A 21000-nucleotide genomic window follows, 5' to 3' on the forward strand; every position below is an offset into this window, starting at 1 on the left:
CGATGGAATGGCGGAGAGTAGCAAGTTGCAAAATACATATTAAAAAAAGTACTTATGTTTTTCCAAACTCGTTGAAACTCCATAAAAGATTCAAAAGCCCTGCCATCAAACGACGACACGATTCAGTTTACCAAGCAGTCTTACCCTCGAGAATAGTTTAAACAATTTATTCAATTAATCATGAATTACAATACCTTTTTTTCAGAAGTCGCAAAAACTCGGCGGAGTATATTTGAAGCTTGCCTTGTCTCCAGATCTTTTTATATTCTTTTCCTAGCGCAACACCTTTTCCACGGCGCGTATTTTTAATAGCTATTTTTCCCGAGGCAAAATTTGAAGTCTTTCCATATGTTAGCAGATTAGGCAGATCACAGATAAGGATGGACTAATCATAAATTTCCACTACTATTCTTCGTATGGCGTCAACTAGCCTTTCCGGTTTTGCTCCTGTACAAAGCGCAAAAAAGGTGTCCGCCATAATATTCATTAAAAGAAAACTTTTGATTCTTTAAGATAACAGCAAAATCACGGAATTACTTTCCGCGTATGTGAATGCTGTTTTTCTTTCTCGCATCTTTATTGTTTTGTACCCCTTTTAAGCCGAGAATTCAACGATAAACTACGATGAACTCGTAGAAGTAATAGGTACAATTTGTTCGTCCGTATGGAAAGATTTGGCCTCAAACTGTTAACTTGTAAGCGTATGAAACATTGTAGATTCCTTGAAAGAAGTTATTAAAATATGGCGTTGTTCGTTGAAAAGATTATGTCAGCTGCTGCGCTTCTAAAACACCGGTCAAGCTATTTTCTGACCGAAAAGAGCGTCATTTAAGATCGGGTTAAGGACTTACTTAAGAAACAGATGTTGGGCAAGAAAGATATTTGAAAATTTTCCAGATGATTGCGAAACTATTTTGGCGTCGAATACTTCAAGTAGGACCACCATGAGATTTACTCGAAAGCACCGAGCGGTTGATTTTCAAACTGCATGGCAGGTCCTTAAGGAAGAGAAGGCTAAACAACGCATCAGATACGGCAAACAGCAAAAAGGTTGGCGTTGATTTAGCTCACTTTTATTTCGAATTAATGGTTTAATTCATAGGAAAATGAAAAACAATTTACACATTCAGAAAGAACTGACGCTAACTGCGTAACTGAACGCACAGCAAAAGAGGGACTTTTATCGCTCCGCGGAGAAATTAAGGCGCTTACGCACTTTGGAAAACTCGGACTGTAAAAATATAATGACTAGACATTTCAGCTTAGAGTCGGTGAAAGAAATAATGGGTTATCAATATATGTTAAAAGCTAGACGAGCAGTTTGTTTTCAAATATAATTACACATGCACTGATACCTGAATGCACCCTACAAGCAGAGCCTTTTCTTACGGTACATAAAAGATAAAGCAAAAAGAAATAAAAGAGGCTCTGCTCGCACGGTGACCTGAATGTCAATTTAGTCTGATTCGATGTTGTAGCGCTGTTCTCGCTTTGATTGCGTCATGGTTGGCGGGGAAGGTATCAAGTACAGCCAAGATTTTTTACCGCGAAATTGTCAGAATTTTTTGTATCATAGTTAAGCTGTTTATGAAAGGGGCATGAATACGGAATTAGTGGGTTTGAGGCTGAATAAATAGGAAAAAGGGAAGATTAAAGCATGATTAACATTAAGAACTTTTGATGGACACAGAAATACGTGCCGCTAACATATATTTAGCTCTGGAGCAGTTTTCATTTTCTTATTTCATTTCTATAAACTTTCATTTCAGCTCACAAAAAATTCGCCTCTAACGGCAAGTTCCCCTACAACACGTACAACAACATCACCTAATAGAGAGCATGAATTTTCACCAGGATAATCTTTGCTGTGTAGCGGCTTTTAGCTGGACGATTTTAACAAACGCACAAAACGCCAAGAAGTCACTTGCCTTAAGTCTACTTCTTCTCTTCGCTCGAAACACGATCTACTCATTGAGAAAGCGCGCGACGAAAACGCGCTGTACTATTAAACGCGCTGAAAGGTTTTGGAGAAAGTCTATCCACGGACTCTTTCAACATATTAATTCTCAATAATGTTTATTATACATTTTGTTTATCCAAGTTTTGAGAATTTGATAATAATCAGTAAAGTATCCCTCGTTGTTCGCGGCGTGCCCTTTTTATTTTCGTCGCTGCTTAACTGGAGCATGGCCATAATACATATCATTGGTATAATTTTGACGGGGTCGGAAGCGCGACTCCAGGCTGAACTGGTGCTATCGAGATGATTGCCTTCTTTCACTCCTTTGTTGAAATCCAGGCAACAAATCGTTTATTTTGCCATCCGCGCCACACTGCCTCTCGGACATTTGTTGCTCGCTCGAGCTCGTTCAATAATTATCACTTGAGTCAAACTTATTGGGGTCGAGCTTTTGCTAATTCGTGGATTTGTTCACTGCCATGCGAAGCGTCGTTGACTGTGGACTGGTTGCTATAGTACGCACTCTCGTGTTGTAGAAGCTTCGTTCTGGAGGTCTTGGAAACATTGCCCAAGGATTTCAGGTTGATTTTGCGACCTTTCTTAATCTTCCTCTATTCTTGTTTATTTTAGGTTTGTTGTTATTTTGTGGGTTTTTTCTATCTTAGATAGTGTGATTTTCAGGATTTTGTTTTTTCTCGATCTGAAATAAATTGTGCACAATGCAAAAACGACTTTAAATAGCGTAACAGCTTCTCCAAATAGGAAAAATTAATGATTTTTCTTTGTGTTGTGGATCAGGGAAAGTTTCTACTAAAACAAAATGATTCTCTTCCCTCATTTTCCTCAAGCAATATGCAATAGTCAGCTGCTAGAGCCTCCCCCATCCCCCCATGAGGGGTAGTGGTTGGGTCCCTGAGTTTTTTTGGCGGGGATGTGTCGTACTTCTCTTGAACCCTCACCTTATTTCAGACCTGATCGTAATCTCGATATTCTTTTTCAAATCCGGCTAAAATTACTGCTCGTCGCTCTTGTATGACCTCAGGTAGCCGGGAATGTCCTGCATGAGCATAAACAGCTGCCGAGACTGGGTTTTCGATTTCTCCGGCTTTTATGGCAGAGAACTACTGAGTTTCATCTAAACAACATGCCTACCAAACATATCCGAATTCACACCAAAATGGTCAAAATCTATAATCGATTTCAGACTAAATCAAACGATTTAGTACCATACCCTTTGGAGTTGCACAGGCTTACACGACTTATAAAGGAAGTTCTGCCTTCCTTCCCTCTCACCGCCAGTGTAGAAATAGACAAAGAGAAGTAAATCGTCTTCGACTTTAGATTTGCTGGGGGGAGGGGGAGTGGGGAGATAGTAAGGCTTTTCTCCTTCCTCGGCTGATGCGAGGACATGATAAAAGCCCTAGCAGAAACAACTCTGAGTGATTAGCGCGATAAGAATTAAATTCACTACAGTCTAAAACGCAACGCGACAGGAAACGTTCTCACTAATCTACGGACCGAAAAGTTTCGAAAATAACTACCCTACCTAGGTAAACGAGCAAGTCAAATTCAAGGTTATTATTAAATTCCAGTAGTAACATTTTCCGAGTGTGAAGACCTTAAACTTTATTCATAAGTTGGCTGTCTATAGGTCAATTGGCGTCCAATGGAGGAAGACCTGTGTTTATGTCCATTCCTGGGTTACAAGTCCATTCCACTCCAGATTTCCCTTTCCAAATGCCTCGTGTTGATCCACGCCCTCTGTCCAAAATACTGCTATTTTCTTTTGCTCGATCGATGCTTTTGCTTGGCGTATATCTCAAGAGCTGTCCACAAAATCAACAAACTATTAGTGCACAGATCAGTAGAAGAATGTCATTGCACGAGCTGCTTACGACGGAAATACTCCTGCTTAAGTAATAAATAAACAAACGCACACGAAACGACCTCCTAAGTTTAGACTATCAGTATATTGCGAACGTGTTTGTGATGTGTAAACCCTGCTTTTATGCCAAAAAAAAAAAATTCATGGTCGATCTTTCTGTCGGTATCACAAGACTAGATGTGATTTTTTTTTCGGAGAAATTCTTGCTTCGAAAGGACAAAGAATAAATAGTTTATAAGCCGGGGAAATGGTTTGTTGCGTCAGTTTGCATGTCATGAGTTGCCAGTAATCGGATACCCGTGTTTGCGAAAAGAACTCTGGGATCGTCAGGGGGCAACCATTGCAAGTCGCTAGAAGGAAATGTATGGCGAAAAGTTGTTTCGACGCCCAAAAACATGGTTTTGGAGAGAGATCAACGCTTTTTCGCCGTTGTTTTATCGCAAATTGATTTTGGCAATTTTGATACATGGAAAATGTAAGTTTTTGTTTGAATAACCGTGAAATAAGTGAAAAAATTTACCGATAAACTCCCTTTTGCTTGCGTGAGGTTTATTGTGAAATACATTGAATAGAATATTGAAAATTTCAATACACGCCTGATCTCGAGAGACTACCCGGAGCAAATGGTAGAAAAGACCCTCCGAGAAGTTAATATTAAGACAAAAAAGAAGCTCTAAAACAGAAATCGAAAATTGCAGAACGAACTACTACCCTTTGTGTCGGGCTATTTTACTCAAACGTCAATACCAAGCTTTGGAAAGCACAATCACGCACAAATGGCACTTTCAAATACAAATACTTAGAGACATATTCAGGGAGCTACCCTTGATCTGTTACAGAAATGGAAAATCACTGAAATACGTGCTTGTAAAAGCAAAACAAAGGCTTTGAGCAACACAGTAGCCACACAGCATGAGTCGCGCGGACTCATTTGTCATTAAATCAACCCCTGACAGTACAATGATCGCCACTGGGCTTATTTCCAGTATTATTTGTATGACTGAGCTTTCAAATAAGCCAAAAGTAGCCTGTACACAACTTAAAAGGCTTTACTGGGTTATTCCTCCGTCTCGATTTATACCTAATTAATTTTGTAATATTTTCAGACCATTACGCGATGTAAATTTCACAATAAACCTCACGCAAACAACGGAGTTTATCGGTAGATTTGGTCACATATTTCACGGTTATTCAAAGAAAAACTTACATATTCCACATATTAACATTGCCCAAATCCATTTGCGATAAAAACGACGGCGAAAAAGCGTTGATCCCTCTCAAAAATCGTTTTCTTGTACCTCGAAACAACTTTTCGCCATACATTTCCTTTTAGCGACTAGCAATGTTTGCCCCCTGACGATCCCAGAGTTCTTCGCGCAAACACGGGTATCCGATTACTGGCAACTTATTCATTTGTTTATCAAAGCTAAATAAGTCGGAGACAATCACTATTTGGTGCCGTCAGGGTCATATTTGTTATGCTAAGAAAAAGGTTTCAAAACACAAACATAGGTTCCCGCAATGTCGTTTCAAGATGATGGCAGATGATAGATATCACGGCTATATCTGTGTAGAAAATAATTTTAACAATTCGAAAAAGCATTTCCTTACACTCGAAACTCGTTAGAAACAAAATCTTGCAAAGATTATTTTGCAGTATCTGTTTTAAATTTACTTCGAGTAGTTTGAAGGACACGATAATGTGTTGATGTATTGCCGTGCAGTAAACTTCACCAGAAACACTCAAAGGTGAACACTGCAATCAACAATGTGTTTGTCTGAATTTATTATGGACCCCCTCTTCTGTAATGCCTGTTTCTCCACTCAGAATCCTTGACTTGAAAATGGATTTCTAGCCGGGCAAAACGGTTCATCATTTCCTCGTGTAAATGAACGGCATAGAATGTAGAAAACTACCGAACAATTGGAAAGCTAAGAGGAAATGAATTTGCCCAGGTTTTACCTCAGTACTGTTCCGGTAGTCATGGCATCAATAGATTTGAAAAAGTATAGCGTATGAACCGTGAAACTGCTCAATATTTCAGCAATATGCGTAGTTTCTATCCCTCTGGAAATATTCAGATGCGGAAATAACTTAGACATTTTTAACATACCTGAAGCTTTAAAAATAGCGCAAGAATATTGGCTTTTGTCACAGCCAAAACTACTCAGAGCCAAAATTAGAAACGATTCGTTCGACAGAGGGAAAACGTGAACTCATCCCGTCTTGCAGGACAACCTCGATTATGGGTCAATATTGCCTCGGAACGAGGTTGCAGCCCCGAAGCCACGTGCACACGTCAATGCTTTGCAAGTGCGTGTCAGAAACGCTGTAGGCTGCCGCTAGCCAAAGATGAACATTTATTTTCTAATGGCCCATGTTCGATATGTTATAATTCTAACGTGGCGCTGAGGCTTTCTGCCAAACGTTAAAGGTTGAGGCCGTATATATGTAAAGTTACAGCTATATTGCTGTATACGGCTATTGTCGAACCATATCTCGATTATTGCTGTCCTGTGTGGGACAGTTTCAAAAACGAGTTAGCCGACAAATGGCAAAAACTACAAAATTGCGCTATTAAATAGAGGCTAATACATGGGCGCGCGTAGATATGGAATATCTCAGCCATGAATGGCCGCGTAATCCAGGAGAACAGGAAAATAATCTCTTGCGTAATCCGATTGGTTGATTTTAGTTACTGGCCCCCTGAACTAACCTATAGTCGTGTAATAACGCGCTGTAACGTTGTTTCCCATGAGCAAACCAAATCTGAATTGGCGTGAATGTTATAATTATGGGATCGTGACCACCACACGAGTACACCACACGAGTTTATACGAGTAACATACGAGCACATACGAGTAGCATACGAGTACATACGAGTAACATACGAGTACATACCCTTAACATACGAGTACATACGAGTACATACGAGTACATACGAGTACATACAAGTAAATACGAATAACATACGAGTACATACGAGTAACATACGAGTACATATTATGTACTCGTAAGTTAAATTAGTCTATACGCGTATGTTACTCGATGTACTCGTGTGGTGTTTTAGTCACTAGCTAATTGTGGCGCGGATATTCACACTTTTTACAGTGAGGATCTCAGTGTGATTAACCGTAAAACGTAAAGCGGGCCAAACCAGGAGCCAAACATTTAGGCGTAAAAAACGTAGACTTTTAACCGTTAGCAGTAAAAAAATATATTACCCGTCTTGTGGCTTGTAAGCTATATCAATCTACAATTCTTATAAAAATACCTTTCTCCGTCCCGGAATGGGCCTAAGACTTTAAATATCTTTTGCAATACTCTCTACCTAAATTTTTAACTTTCGTGATCAATGAAAGTTAATTTTTAACCCTTTAAAATAATGGTAATTAACTTCTAAGATTTTTGTTAACCGTAAGGAAAACAGACGTAAAAAAGCCAAAATATTGACCGTCAGCCGTAAAAGCCGCCACCCCATTGAGACACTGTTATGTAATTGCTTCATATTTCTGTTGACGAGTTACCTTGTGCCTCTGTTTCAAAACGAGACCTCCTGCAAAACCGTCCATACTGAAAATGAGGAACACATTTTCATATCAATGTTTTCAAACGAAGACATGTTTTGACACAGAGGCAACAGGCAACTCGAAAATGGCCTTTTAAAAGTGGATAAATGAGAAGTCAAAGCACTCGTCACGAATGTTGTGAGACCATGGTACCCCACCAGTCCTCAAGCTTCCCCACCCCTCCCCTGGAGAGGGATTTTACCTCTGCCGCTAATATTCTCGGTGAAACATGGTCATCAAGCAGCGATGCTAGGAAACTAAATTTTGCATAATACGGTGTTAAGTCTGTAAATTACGATGTCAACCTGTGTTTTTTTTTTTTCGAGAAGTACAAAGTTCTATAATTAATACTAATCGCTTTTCCGTGGCCACTGTTTGATCAGTGTTAAAATAATTTAAAAAATTACATAACTAATTTTCACAACCCACTGGCTTCACCACCTTCCACCAGTTATATGGATACAGATGTTTCATGATTTCGATTCCATTCCTCGGAATAGAGATATTGAAAAATCCGAACTTCACTTTGGGCAGTGGTGGCTGCACCAAGCTCGAAGGAAACGAATGATACAGTCTGTAGTTGATTGGCATCAACTTTGACTCTACACCAGGCCTACCCATTATTCCATTATAATCATAATACACAAAGAGATCCAACGTGGGCCAGCTCTGGCCTTTTTCAGATATAACCATCAATGAACTCTGCCATAACCTGCTTTCAACTGACAGTCCAAGCACTGTGAACAAAGCTTGAAATTCTTCAAACGCTATTTGACTGAATGGGCCTTCACCATTTATTGCAAGATCGACATCATCGTCCCATGGGAGGGGACCCTCTATACCTCTTAGTGGCCCCCATATGGAACCGTACATCAACCAGCAATCGATACCTTTGTGTTCCAGAATGGTATGTACCTTGTAAGTTAGCTGCACTAGGCGGTCTATATCTTCCTTGGAGTTCTTGCATTTCGCAGGTGGACCCCAGGGTTTATTTCCAGTGTAACGACCTGGAGTAACGAGGTTGATGTTAAGGAACACAACAAGTATAATGCATATTACACCAATTTTGAGACAGTTGCGGCCACGCCGTCTCGAAGAACAGAACTTTCTCTTAAGTAACACAACAAGGTTCTTTAGATATACTCCCAGCGTTGGTTCTGCCATGCAACCACGGAGTACAACAGCTAACTGAAAAAAAAAAAAAAAGAAATACAGCAACAACAGCTTGTATGTGTTACGGAACAGTTAGAATTCGTTATACATTTCGTAAACAGAATCAATGAGCAACATCTGCCACTCAAAGCTGCTTTGGACGCACTCAAAAAACGGCACGGAACCTCAAAATTTCGGCACTCAGCCCAAACCATTGACACACGCCAAAATAGCCTGCAGTGCAGGCGTCTTATTGGGGCGAGTTAGCGTTACAACCTTGCGACCGCCTTTTTAGACCGCCATGTTAGACGGTGGGGGATGGGGGAGGGGAAAAATGAGAAGACGCCTGCCCGAAAAGCCCGTTAAAATGCGAAACACCTCCTGATTAGTTGCGCTTCACTGCATTTCCGGAAATGAGCGGGTAACCAATCAAAATGAGGTTTTCTCGACACCAGAAGTCTCGCGAGGGTACACACCACGAGAAGTTTGTGCCAAGCCGCAGGATGTCTTGCATTCTCACAGAGATACGTGTTGCGCTAGCGACTTCAGACGTATAGAGTATTTTAGAAATACCGGCAACTGATGAGATCCACATGGAGGATCGAAACCATGGTCTTGCCTGAACTAAGCCGAACAATGGCATATAAAACACGCAAAACAGTTAACGGAACTTGCGCGTAAACAGCTACACTTGAATCATGTGGTGCCAGAACAACCAAAGGAGGAATAAACCTATACATCGAGCAAGAGAAACATAAGCTCGATCAGATAGCTGCAAGAAACATAAGAATGTCTCTAGACAAACGTATAGCTTTCTCAAAGTAAAGCTACAGCGTCTCCGAAGGAAAACGTACGAGAACAAATATGATATTCATGATAAGGATCTACCTACTGTGCTTGTAAACAGTTCTAGTCACAGCCGGGCCCGGTGTCACAATATAGAATGCAAGTAAGCAACATGTTCACGGTAAATTTCATATTTTGTCCCTCAAAAGCAAATTCATGGAGAACAGAGAACGGCAAATGTACAAATGTCACGAACCGTAGAAGTCGTGTAGGCTAGTCAACCCCATTTTACGTAAATATTAAGCTTTTCCCAAAGCCAGTGGCTAGCACCAGATCTTTTCCGGATACCAGTGTGGAAATTGCGTCTTTTTGCTCCGTTCGTAATTCGCGAGACATTCCAAGTTCACATAAACGCTTGAGAGATTCCTCGCGAGCGGAATCGAAACTAACAACATCACTTTCGACAGAGTTTGCCATGTTTCTTACCCGCACGAATGAAACGAAACTAACTGACAGACAACTGACAGGCAGGGTCAAGCCGCACCAATCAGAAACTCCGTTCGTGGGCGAACGGAGTTTCCTAAAAGAACAATGACCTCGGGCAGGCGAGATTTTCTTCGCTCCACCCCTCCCCTATCCTTTCTCTTGCCTATCATTCACCCCCTTGGTAAAACTTTCTTTCTCTCCCCAGTCTTCCACTGCATGAAAAATTCAAGATGGCGGCTAAACTTTTTACGATGTGAGCGCTCGATCGAAAAAATCTCGCCTGCTCTGCAGGCTAACGCCAAAAGAAAAGGTTTCAAACCTTCTGCTGGGCACGTTTCCACTTTTGTAACGGCACCTCGTAGTTTATCTCCAATTTCTAAATCCAGTGGAAGATTTGAGTGCAAAGTGTGTCGTCCTCGACGATTCAAAGACGAAACGGATCAAAATCTGAACGAATTAATTAGAGACTGTTGGGGAACATCTACGATCGGTAGACTTGACCGTATATCTTTCATTCCCAACAGTTCTTTTGACGCTTAGAATTCGTTTAACTAGTCAACAATCTACGATCTGCAATCTGTTCTAAACGTTCTTTTGTTCGCTCTGAATTACACATAGCTTTGTTCATACAAAGCTATGTTCGGTCATACAATATGATACAATACAATATTGCTTACTTGTTCGGTCATACAATATTCTTTTATCTTGCATCCGGTCCCTGTGTTTACATCACCTTTCTCTGAGTCTCGCTACAAATTAATATTTGCATGACCATTTTCCTAGGCAAGTCGCGTTACTGATAACTACTCAGTATTTCACGACAGAGACGTCATGAGAAGAAAAGGACAAAAAACGCATAGCTACTTGCAGCGAAAGCGCACGTGGTTTGTCATGCGTGTTTCAAACAACCTTTCTTCCTTGAGGAGCATGAAAAATTGGTGCTCCAATTATACCGTACCGACTGGTCAGAAACCAGTGGGAATATACCCGAAGAAAATGGAAAGAGGAATAGCTCATACCATTTATAACCATACATAAGTGAAGAGAAGTAGGGCAATGAACCTGTCTGTCAAAAATGGAACGGCAAATTTCGGTCCGACCGGTCAAAGTGGAGCACCTCCAAAGCTGAGGTGATCCCGAATATTCCGGTCTGAATGAACCGAAACGGACCTTTCCATTTGACTTCTGACCGAAATTTCCGGAATCTTTGGCATACCGTAATGATTCGATTTAGCGCCCGGGGCGCTTATTTACGTTTAGTGCCTCAAGGGAGGGCGCTTATTTGAGACAGGGCACTTATTCGGGACAGGGGCCTGTTTCTCGAAAGACCCGGTAAATTATCGGGCCCGGTAAGTCACCCGGTAAGTCCCCGTAAACTTTTCGGGTGTTTCTCGAAGCTCCCGTTATTTTCGATCCCGTTAATTTTTCCGGTAACTTGCCCGGTAATTTACGGGAGGTCGTAACCTCCCGTAAAGTTACCGGGGAGTCACAAATGTTGCAAAACCAAACAAAATGGCGGCCGGGGGCGGACTTTTTTGTTTCAAAGACGCCCCTTTCTAGCCGATATGGCTGACTGGGAAGTCACCGAACGATTTCGGCTCTCACGAGCAAGGATAGAGTGGCTCGTTGAGGAGCTAAAGGAGGAATTGGAGAGAAACACGGCGAGAAGCTGCCCGCTGGCTCCGGAAACCCACGTAAATATAATTGTTGTTGTTGTTGTTTATTTTTTTTTTTTTACAGTTTGAAGGCGTTTGCATGCATGGAAGCGCTATACAACTGTGAAGTTCTATTTTATTGTTTTTCAAAACCAACAAACGGGGGGAAAAAAAATTATGAATAGATAAACACTGTCATGTAAACGACGATCACTCGCCGCGGGTTTTCGAAAAGGCTTCTTTGTATGAACATCAAAATGGGTTCCTGTCATGCAAACCCGATCTTACTGCAAGCCAAACCTGTTTCCTGTGTTTTAATTGCAGATATTTTTTACTATTTTTGGAGAAGGAAATTAGAAAACAGACATTCTATAAAAAGTAAACATAATAGAGCGATCGCGAAGAGTCGCATTAGGCGCGGTGCACAAATGCTGACAAATGTTGGTTATAGGATTTCTAGCTAGAAAAAACACGGAGAAGCGTACTGTACTCACGATAGATAAACGAGAATAAAGAATATTAAAATTATCTCCCCAATCACATAATTGTTTCAGTCGCATTAATATTTCTAATGATCTTAGCTTGCTTTATGCTAGAACAGTCGATTTCGGATCAGTGAAAATTACGCTTGATGTTTGCCGGAGAAAACGATTAAATCACGCCTAAAAATTTTAGTAAGATCCTTCCTTATTCCAAATATTCTGTACACTTACTTAAGCGAAATTCTTATCAGTATAAATTGCTGAAATAAGTGTTTGTAGCTAAATTTCAAGTTCTCAGGTTCACACTGTTTCCTCGGTGGTCCGCAGATCTTGTTTGATTGCTCAGCGGAACATTTTGAATTAAAATGAATCACGGAAAAAGACAACACTCCTAGAAAAGAGCGAGATTGTCGATCGAAGTCTTCGAATCGAGCTACAAAAGGCAATTGATCATCACTTTCAAATAATATGACCATGCAAAATGACGATCTCTCTCAAATGTTCTCCTTTGACACAACGATAACTTCGAAGTTAAATTTCGCAAAGGCATCACAGTCGCAACGACAACAGAATCACTCAGAATCGAATGTGTACGTATAGTCCCAAGTGTTTCTCCTTCTTTCGCGAACGAGCGTAGTCTGCGTAGCAAGCGTTTCCGTGGGGTTTTGGTAGCAAAGAAAGACCGAGGAACGGGATTTTCGGTGTTTTGTCTGCGCGGAAAATGGGGCGAGAACCAAAAAAAAAGAAGGAGGGGGGTGGGAGAGGGGAAGGAAGGAAACATCGCTTGCAACTTTTACATGTTGCGTGTATGAGGCATTTTCAAGTGTCGTCAGGTCACGTGATTATCACGGTCGCGCGCCTGCGTTACCATTTCTTTGTTTGTTGGTCACGCAGTCACACGACTGGTTATCACGTGACCTGGCGATAGTTGAAAATGCCTCACATAAAAGTTGCAAGCGATGTTCCATTTTAGCCCATTTTTTATCAATTTTTTATAATACCCACAGGCAAACATTTCTGGATCAATGTTCGAGAAAGTGATCGTGGCGTGAAAGGTCAAAATGTCAGGCGATTAGCTCAAGTGCCTAGTCTTCGAGACGCTCTCAATTTTTTTGGTTTATTCACCCAATCTAGATTTGCGATAAAAACTTAGCTTAAGGGATACTTTTAACCAGCAAAATAGTTTGGGCAGGTAAATCCATGTACCAGATTGACTTTCTGTTCCACGAAATTGACCTAAATTTTGACGTGACGCAACATCATCGCAGCGTATAATTTTAAAACTTTGCTAAAAATTCAGGTTTAAATTTCATGCTGATCTGACGTTAAATAACTGCTAAAAGATGATATTTTAGTACTACGGGTTAGCTTTCCCAGCCACACTTATTATTTTGGCTTGCTAGCGCTCACAAAAAGTGTAATTTTGGGGTCAAGTTTTGCTCTTTTCGGGGCAAAATACGTAAGGTCTTCTCCACAAGAAAATAAAAATCCAAACAACCTCAAAGGAACAGTTTTGAAATAAGTTAGTAAAACCTTCTTCCTGACAAAGTTTCAGAAAATCGAATTTTTCTATCCTGCATAGGTATAGGTGACCGTAGAGAAATCTGATCTTAAAAATCTATTTCTTATGCGAATTGCGTGAAGGTTTGTTCGTGTTTTATTTCATATTTGTGTATTTGAAGTCGATTTATTTGTAAATGAGCCTTACAAGGGGTGACATATGGTCCTTCAAAACTATGGGTCTCGCAAAACTTCCGTCGAATTTCACGGGTTTCGACAAAACACTGACCCCAAGTCAACTGACCCCCTACTGACCCCCCACTGACCCCCTATAAAATCAACGGGAAAATGAAAATTAAAAAAGGCCAGAACTATCAGTGGAAACCATTCAAGTTCGTCAATAAATTTAGACTTCCGACTCCCTTCTCATTTGACTGAAGGATTTGTCACGGAAAATCGAGCACAGAATAAGTTGGAATATCATCAAGTATGGTATTTTTACCCATTAGAAAATTAAGCAATGAAAATTGCGAGGAAATTCTGGCAAATTAACACGCACGCGACTAACCGCGAGCGACACGCACACGATTGCATCAACTGGAAGTTTATTTTCGCAACCTTGTAGCCCTAGGTCCCTCGCCTTCCGCATGCACAAAATACGTTGCACATGGCTTTAGTTATTGACAGTAAGTGGCATTACTGTTTTTCATCGATTTGCCTCTTATTCACCAAGGAGGAAGTAATCGACCGGGCTTCTCCAAATGGTTTTTACTACAGGTACTACAGTTCTTAAAATGCGAAACAAGGCGAGAGGACTGGAACTACCTTATGAAATTCGTCTTCCAGTTGAGGTTTACGCGCGTGTTCGTGTCGCTCGCACGAGCTGTCCATCACGAGCCTTTCGCTAGCCTGTTAATTTGTCAGCGTTTTCTCTTTGCTTCATTTTCCAATGCGTACGAAAACAATGTTTGATGATATTCAAGCTTATTCTGTGCTTGATTTTCCGTCAACAAAACCTCCACTAAACAGTCAAAGGAAAACATGAGGGTCGGAAATCTGCAATGCGTCTGCCATCTTGGAAGTTTCAGGTAAGCTAAATTTATTGATGAACTTGAATCCGTCCCATTGATAGTTCTGGGCTTTTTTAATTTTCATTTTCATTTTCCCATTGAGGGGGTCAGTAGGGGGTTCGGTAGGGGGTCAGTAGGGGGTCATTTGACCGGGGGTCAGTGTTTTGTCGAAACCCGAATTTCACGGTCTCGCAGTCTCGTTTTTTCAGCGGTTATGTGCGTCTCGCACTCTCGATTTTTTTTTTGGCAAGGCTGAGAAAGTCTCGAAGTCCGATTTGTTTGTTTTTATAAATGACCTCTGAACGTCTTAGAGAGAGAACGTCTCGCGCTTCTCGCAAATTCTCGCATTTAAAAAGTACATAAATTACTAAAAACAGATTAAAGTAAGGTTAAGAAGCGAAGAAAAACAAAACAACACGAATATATAAACGAAACTAAAGGCCTACCAATGCTGAGGGAACTGGGTGCTACCTGAACTCGAATAAATTATTAATAATAAAATAACGACCGGAAGGGTAACATGGACAGAACAAGAGGCAGGGCTTATGTTTGCAAATACTAGTTCTAATGCTGGCGGAACGAACTTAAGGCGGGGGTTAACCTAAAATTCTGTAAAAAGAATTCGAAGTTTTATTTTTAACGGAATTTTTGAGAATTTCTGATACTGTAAGTTCCAAGCTTGTTTTCTCAAAACGATTTATTTTTGCCTTTGAGAAAAGATATTTTGAGAAGGATTTGTCCAATTGAGCTGAAATTCTCAGGATTTGTTGTTCTGAGTACATTTTGTGTTTTAATTTAAGCATAGAACTTTCCATCCAGTGCATTTCGTCGAAGTTATGCATTGAAACGTAAGTTGGATTTTCTGTATCAGATTTGACTGGTCACCATTTCATGTTTTTTTAACTTTTCAAAAAATCTCTACTTAAAACTGTAAGCTATTTGTCTTCTTTTTAAAAAATGTTAAAATTATTCCTTTTGATCAGTTCATGTGGGAGTTATCTTTTCTCAAGAAAGCCCTGGCATTCCCCAGCAGGTGGCAGATGTAATCAGCTGGTGTCACATTACAATACAGTTCTAGGGTACAAAAATATATATATTTTATAATCTTTGGTCTTTAAGCTTTCTAAAAATGTATGACTTTACCATGGTTTGGAATTAAATCTTAGCCAGGAGAAAAGTTTGAAAAAAATGGTGTGTTTTTAGGTGAACCCCCGCCTTAATAATGTGCTGGCGAGGGAGGGAAAAAACTCTCTTACCAAAAATCCAAAACATGGAACGGTCGAGTTTCCCAATTCAAGCCATTCAACTAGACGCGGCCCAGATTCACAGCCGAGTTATACTGCAAGAAAAAGCACAGGGTAAATTTCTACCATGTCCACTAACTTGATACCAAACAAAGAACGTTGACTGATCATGAACACCTTCTCACTGCCTTGGCCTCGTGAACGTCCAGTGTAACACTTGTTTCCGTTGCGGTCCTTTCCATTAAAGTGATAGGGGCGCTGGTTTATATATGTTTAAGAGGTTTACCTAACCCCCAGGGCAACTCATGATCAATTAAAAAATGACCTGCAAATCTCAGTATCATCCGGATTCATCCAGTTTATTTGTTTATCACTGTCAGACTGATCCCAGAACTTAAATGCATTAAAGACATCGCAGCATTTAAGTTTGGGAGTAGCCTGCGAACAGGCTGTCGGCGAGGACGGAGCGAAACTGAAGGATTCGGGGAGCGAAGCGATCAGGGCGGAGCGGGACGAGGTAAGGAAGCGTCCCTCGCTTCGTTCGCCGAATTCTTTTTTATTTTTTATTTCGCGCTCACTGAGAGCCTGTTCGCAAGACATTTTGCGAGGGGAGTGTTGGTCAATATTCGTAAGCATGGAAAAGCCCGGCAACAGTAAGGAGTCTGGAGAAATCCAAAAACCATGGTAACCACCTGTTGCTCTACTGCCGTGTAACACTTTGAAGTGAGAACTACCTGAAGTTCTAAGTAGTTTTAAAATTCTTCCTGAGCAGAATAACTGTTGTGCCTATATATACAGTGGAATCTCGATTTCTCGAACCTTCATTTTTTCGAACTTCCCGATAATTCGAAACACAAGTCGTTCCCTCTCCCAAGTCGAACACTGTCATTTTACCCCCGATTTCTTGAACTCTCCGATTTTTCGAACCAATTTTTCTTTCCCTTGGAGGTTCGAAAAATCGGGATTCCACTGTACAATGGAATACCCTAGAACAACAATGAGCCCATTGCAAAACCAATAGCGGTTTAGGATTAGTAAAGGATAGATTAGGACCGCGTTCACACTACGCCGAAGAAATTTGAACACGACGTTTTCACAAACGCATCATATGTTTTCCATCCGTGGTATTACGCCGGATAAATTTGAAAACGCAAACGTCACCGGACCTTTTGGATTTGTGTCAGTGAGGAAGACTCGTACAGGGATCTCACAATATTATCGTGATGTCAGCGTTTTCGAAAAGTTTCGTTTTCAAAATGTTTTCTGCGTACACACTTAAAACACAAAGGCGGCGTTTTCAAATTCCTCCAGTTTGAAGAGCGTTTTCGAAAAGCTCCGTTTTCGTGACGGATTAGTGTGGACGTACGGTAGGTTTAACTGTAGAAATAAAGCTGCCTTCCAAATTTCTACGGCGTTGTGCGGACGGGAAACGAAGGAGGGACCACAGGAGATAGAAATGAGACAGATGGAAAGGCCTGAAGCGGCATTCAAGTCAAGGCAAAGGACCGGCAGGTGTGGAAGAGCGAGCGAGCGAGTGCGTCCGCGCGCGCGCGTGCGTGCGCGAGTGAATGTGGATGAATGACTGTTTAGAGACTAGCGACAAATAGCGCTAAATATAATAGCTAGTATGAACCAGGCCTCAGGTCTGGTTCACACTGGCGACATAACGGTCAACATAATAGCTTATGTCGCAATGTGACTGATTGACATAACAGAAAAGATCAGTTTTTAAAATAGACCAATTTCGATATATTAAAATTCAGCCTAAAACAATAGAACTCAGCACGAGGCTCTGGGGAATAACTACAGAATTTGTGGGTTTATTCCCCAGAGTCTTGTACTGAGGTCTATTGTGTTAGCTGAATTTTGATATATCGAAATTGGTCTATTATACAACAAAAATCTAAGAATCTAAAAGAATACATTATAAAACTAAAACTTACAATTTAAATGTTCTAAAAACTCATGATGTGAATAAAAAGGTTTTTGTTCTGCGGCAGAAGGTCTGCATGTTTGCAGCGTTTACAATATTTTCAGGAAGTTCATTAAAAAGTTCTGCGCCACTAGAAAGAAATTTCCTTCTTCCAAAATCAAACTTTACTCTTGGTAAAAAAAAAAAAAAAGCCTTAAACGCTGCCTTGTGGTATAGTTATGAATATCAGAGAATTTAGTAAAATAAGATATGAAACAGCTTGGAGCTAGAGATCATAATCTCTTGTTTGGAACTAGAAAACAAGCTTTGTTTTATGAAGGAGCGTCTGACTCTCGGCCAGTGGCGACAGTGGCAAATACCCCGTTGCCCGCGAAGAGCGGGTACAGATTGGAAACCGGGCTTTGAATGTTACAAAACTTGGGTTAAAGATAAATAATCAGGTCTGTGAGATATTGATCCTCGACATGGGACCCAACTAAGATATCTGAATCGAGCAGACTACATAAATTGCCCTTCTCGCCGTAGCAAAGACGTTTGTGATATGAAGTGCGATCATGTTAGCGGGTATTTAGCCAAATCGGGGAGGATGATGACTGAGCGGCGGAAATCGAACCTACCGCAAAGAGTTTAAAAAAAAAAAACCCTCAGAAAAAACTGTGCCATTTAATAAAATAATATTACCCTCGACCCGTCCTTCTTATGCCGTTATGTCGCTAGTGTGAACTAGGCGCCCTCATTAGGGGGTGTGTCGATGATAAAAGCGTCACTTACCGTGTGTTTACACAAGCTGTTTTTATGGCAGTGGGAGTTTTATACAGCAGAAAAATCGATGACACTTCTTGGGGATGTGAAACAAACACTTGAATGAATTTTGGCTCTGGTAAGCGATGAAAGAGATATGATGAACCATATGTAAATTCACCAAACTTTTTTGACAGTGAATAATATTAACTTTATAACTGTAGTCCACTCAACAGACACTCCGCCTAGATGACGCCTACATTTGAATAACAATACTTACCTGATACCTATTAAGTCTTGCGTGCTTTTAATGTTTCGAGACAAAGGATTTTTCTATATATATTGTCTATTGGTTTTGTTTTTCTGTTGAAAGCTTCTAAAAAAATGCATTCCTGTGAATATTTCACTCTGAGAAGAACCGGTTTGAGAAATGCATGTCATAAACTTAACATAAACGGCATCCGTGTTATTTCGGTCTTGAGCGTGTTAAAAACTCGAAATAGCAAAGATGAATAAACAGGCTAACAGGAGCGATATTTCGGCTATAACTGGAGCTCTCTGTGGGCTAACCGGAGCACTATATAGCTTGACGTAAGCGCTAATTAGGCTTAAGGCTAACCGTAGTGATATTTCCTCATTTCGCCACCTCTACAGAGTTTTAAAACACGCCGTCGTGACTTTGTCGAAAGACCTCGCAGGCGAATATTTTTGTGATGTGTTCTCTTGTATCAGTACACGAGGGAATAACCATTGCACTACCTTTCTTTACGACCCTTTGTGTGGCTACTGATTGGTCAGTTTTTGTATCGGTTATCGTGTACCGGAGGACAGAACTTCTTTTGTGAAAGCAAAACTGAAAATACATCAGCATAGATTGAACTTCCCTTCAGAGATCTGTGAAGGTTTTCCGCGTTACCGATTAAGTTCGAATATCATGATTTTAGAATTTCAGTTACGTACCCGTTACCGATTTTCCATCGCAAGTATGAGAATGACCACCGCAAAAGCAATGATGCATTTATTACGCATCAAAATTATACCATACTGTAGCTTCAGCAAGCGTATTTGATTCGGATAGTTCTGTTTCATAGCGATGCATTTCAAACATGTTATAACTCTTTAAAAATGGCAATTCCCTTTCCATTCTGACTAAATTTTTCAGTTTCCAGCCTCTCATCAGCCAAATTGATTGTCAATGGCAAGCGCCATCTTGTTCGGTTGGTTTGCTGATTTTGGAAACACCTTACATTATTCAGCGATAATCCCGATCGGTTTATTTTGACAAACGGTCAGCACCCACTGAAATGATTTTTCCCGAAGTTACAACTTCAGACTTCCCACCCGTTGGCTGAAAGTCAAATACTCGAAGAAGTTTATTATTTTATCGTTGTCTTTTGTCCTAGTCAGTTAATATGTTGTTTCTGTATGAAGCAATAATGAAACACTTTCCTTCATATAGATATTTTGATGGCTTGGATGGAAAAAAAACTGTTGTTAATACTCTAAACGGGAAATCGATAACCGGTGACTGAAATTCTAAAATTGGTAACCGGTAACTAATACAAAAATATTGGTAACTTCACGACAACGAACCACAGCTGCAAACCACACAGACATCGCGAGGCTCTATAATATGTGAATTTTATATGTGCACGCTTACATATCGGAGTATGCGAATACCAGAGGGTTTATATAGTCTGTGATCTGAGTACTAGAGGGATTTTATTTAACTGATTTTTCCTGTCTATTTGAAAACAAATAACTATAATGATGTTCTCTTACCGTAATATTGTTCGGACTTGTTCAGCCCTTTATGCGCCATGCGTAAGGCACAAAACAGCTGAGTAAAACGAGCAAACTTAGCGGGCACAAAAGCTTGTCGTCACAACGAGAAAAAAAAAAAGAAACACAGCAAAAATAGACAGCAACGATTAAAAACCGACCAAGAAGCCTACCTTTGAAGCCTTTGAAGATTCTGATATAGGCTTTCACCTGGCGATTGAAACCTTGTTGCTTCGACAACTTTGCTGATCATGATACGACAACAGGTGCAATCTTCTTGCGTCACGCAATCTTCCTGCGTCACGAATGAACAACACATTCCTTTTTTCCTTCCCTAAAGTCACTTTAGAGCCGACGTCTTAATGTGTAATATTCAAAATGTCAGTCATAAACTGACAAGGTTTCCTTGAGGTGTGTTAGGAGATTGGACCCCAGCACCATTGTACGTTTGCAGTACATAATATTACAGTGTATTACGTAAAATATTTTATAAGAATATAGAGGCTAAAATTTGCCAAAATTTAAAATCCGAGGCTAAGATTTTGAAAAGAATATAAAATTTTTTGGGTTGAAAATTTGTAAATACAATTCTTGGCTTGCACTGTCACGCAATAGAAAACATAATTCGAAAACCGTTCAGTGGATAAAGTCAAGAAATTGTGACGTTATAGCAGATTGATAAAGAAGACACTTCTCCAAGTTTTAAGTCTGTGCGTTCGCCCAAACTTAAGATATTTGTCGAAATATTTTGCAC

At 40.4% G+C, this 21000-nt stretch overlaps 1 protein-coding gene across 6 annotated transcripts in view; it reads right to left on the bottom strand.

The window, feature by feature from the left end:
- Positions 1–16: 16 nt before the first annotated feature.
- Positions 17–21000, bottom strand: part of LOC145488658 (uncharacterized) — a 27925-nt gene continuing 6941 nt past the window's right edge. The window contains exons 1-2 of one of the 6 annotated variants that reach the window (XR_014049524.1): positions 5960–21000; positions 17–3786 (exon numbers count right to left, since the gene is read on the bottom strand). The exon at positions 5960–21000 is cut by the window's right edge and continues 6941 nt beyond it. Coding sequence is in view for 5 of the 6 variants with exons in the window: in XM_081467575.1 (XP_081323701.1) it covers positions 7827–8579 (753 nt within the window). In the remaining variant the exon portion in view is untranslated. Of the gene's footprint in view, positions 3787–5262 lie in introns of those variants that run through there. The other 5 variants (XM_081467575.1, XM_081467573.1, XM_081467574.1 and 2 more) reach the window with 5 other exon arrangements.

The sequence above is a fragment of the Orbicella franksi genome, chromosome 5 (assembly GCF_964199315.1).
Source record: "Orbicella franksi chromosome 5, jaOrbFran1.1, whole genome shotgun sequence".
NCBI lineage: Eukaryota > Metazoa > Cnidaria > Anthozoa > Scleractinia > Merulinidae > Orbicella > Orbicella franksi.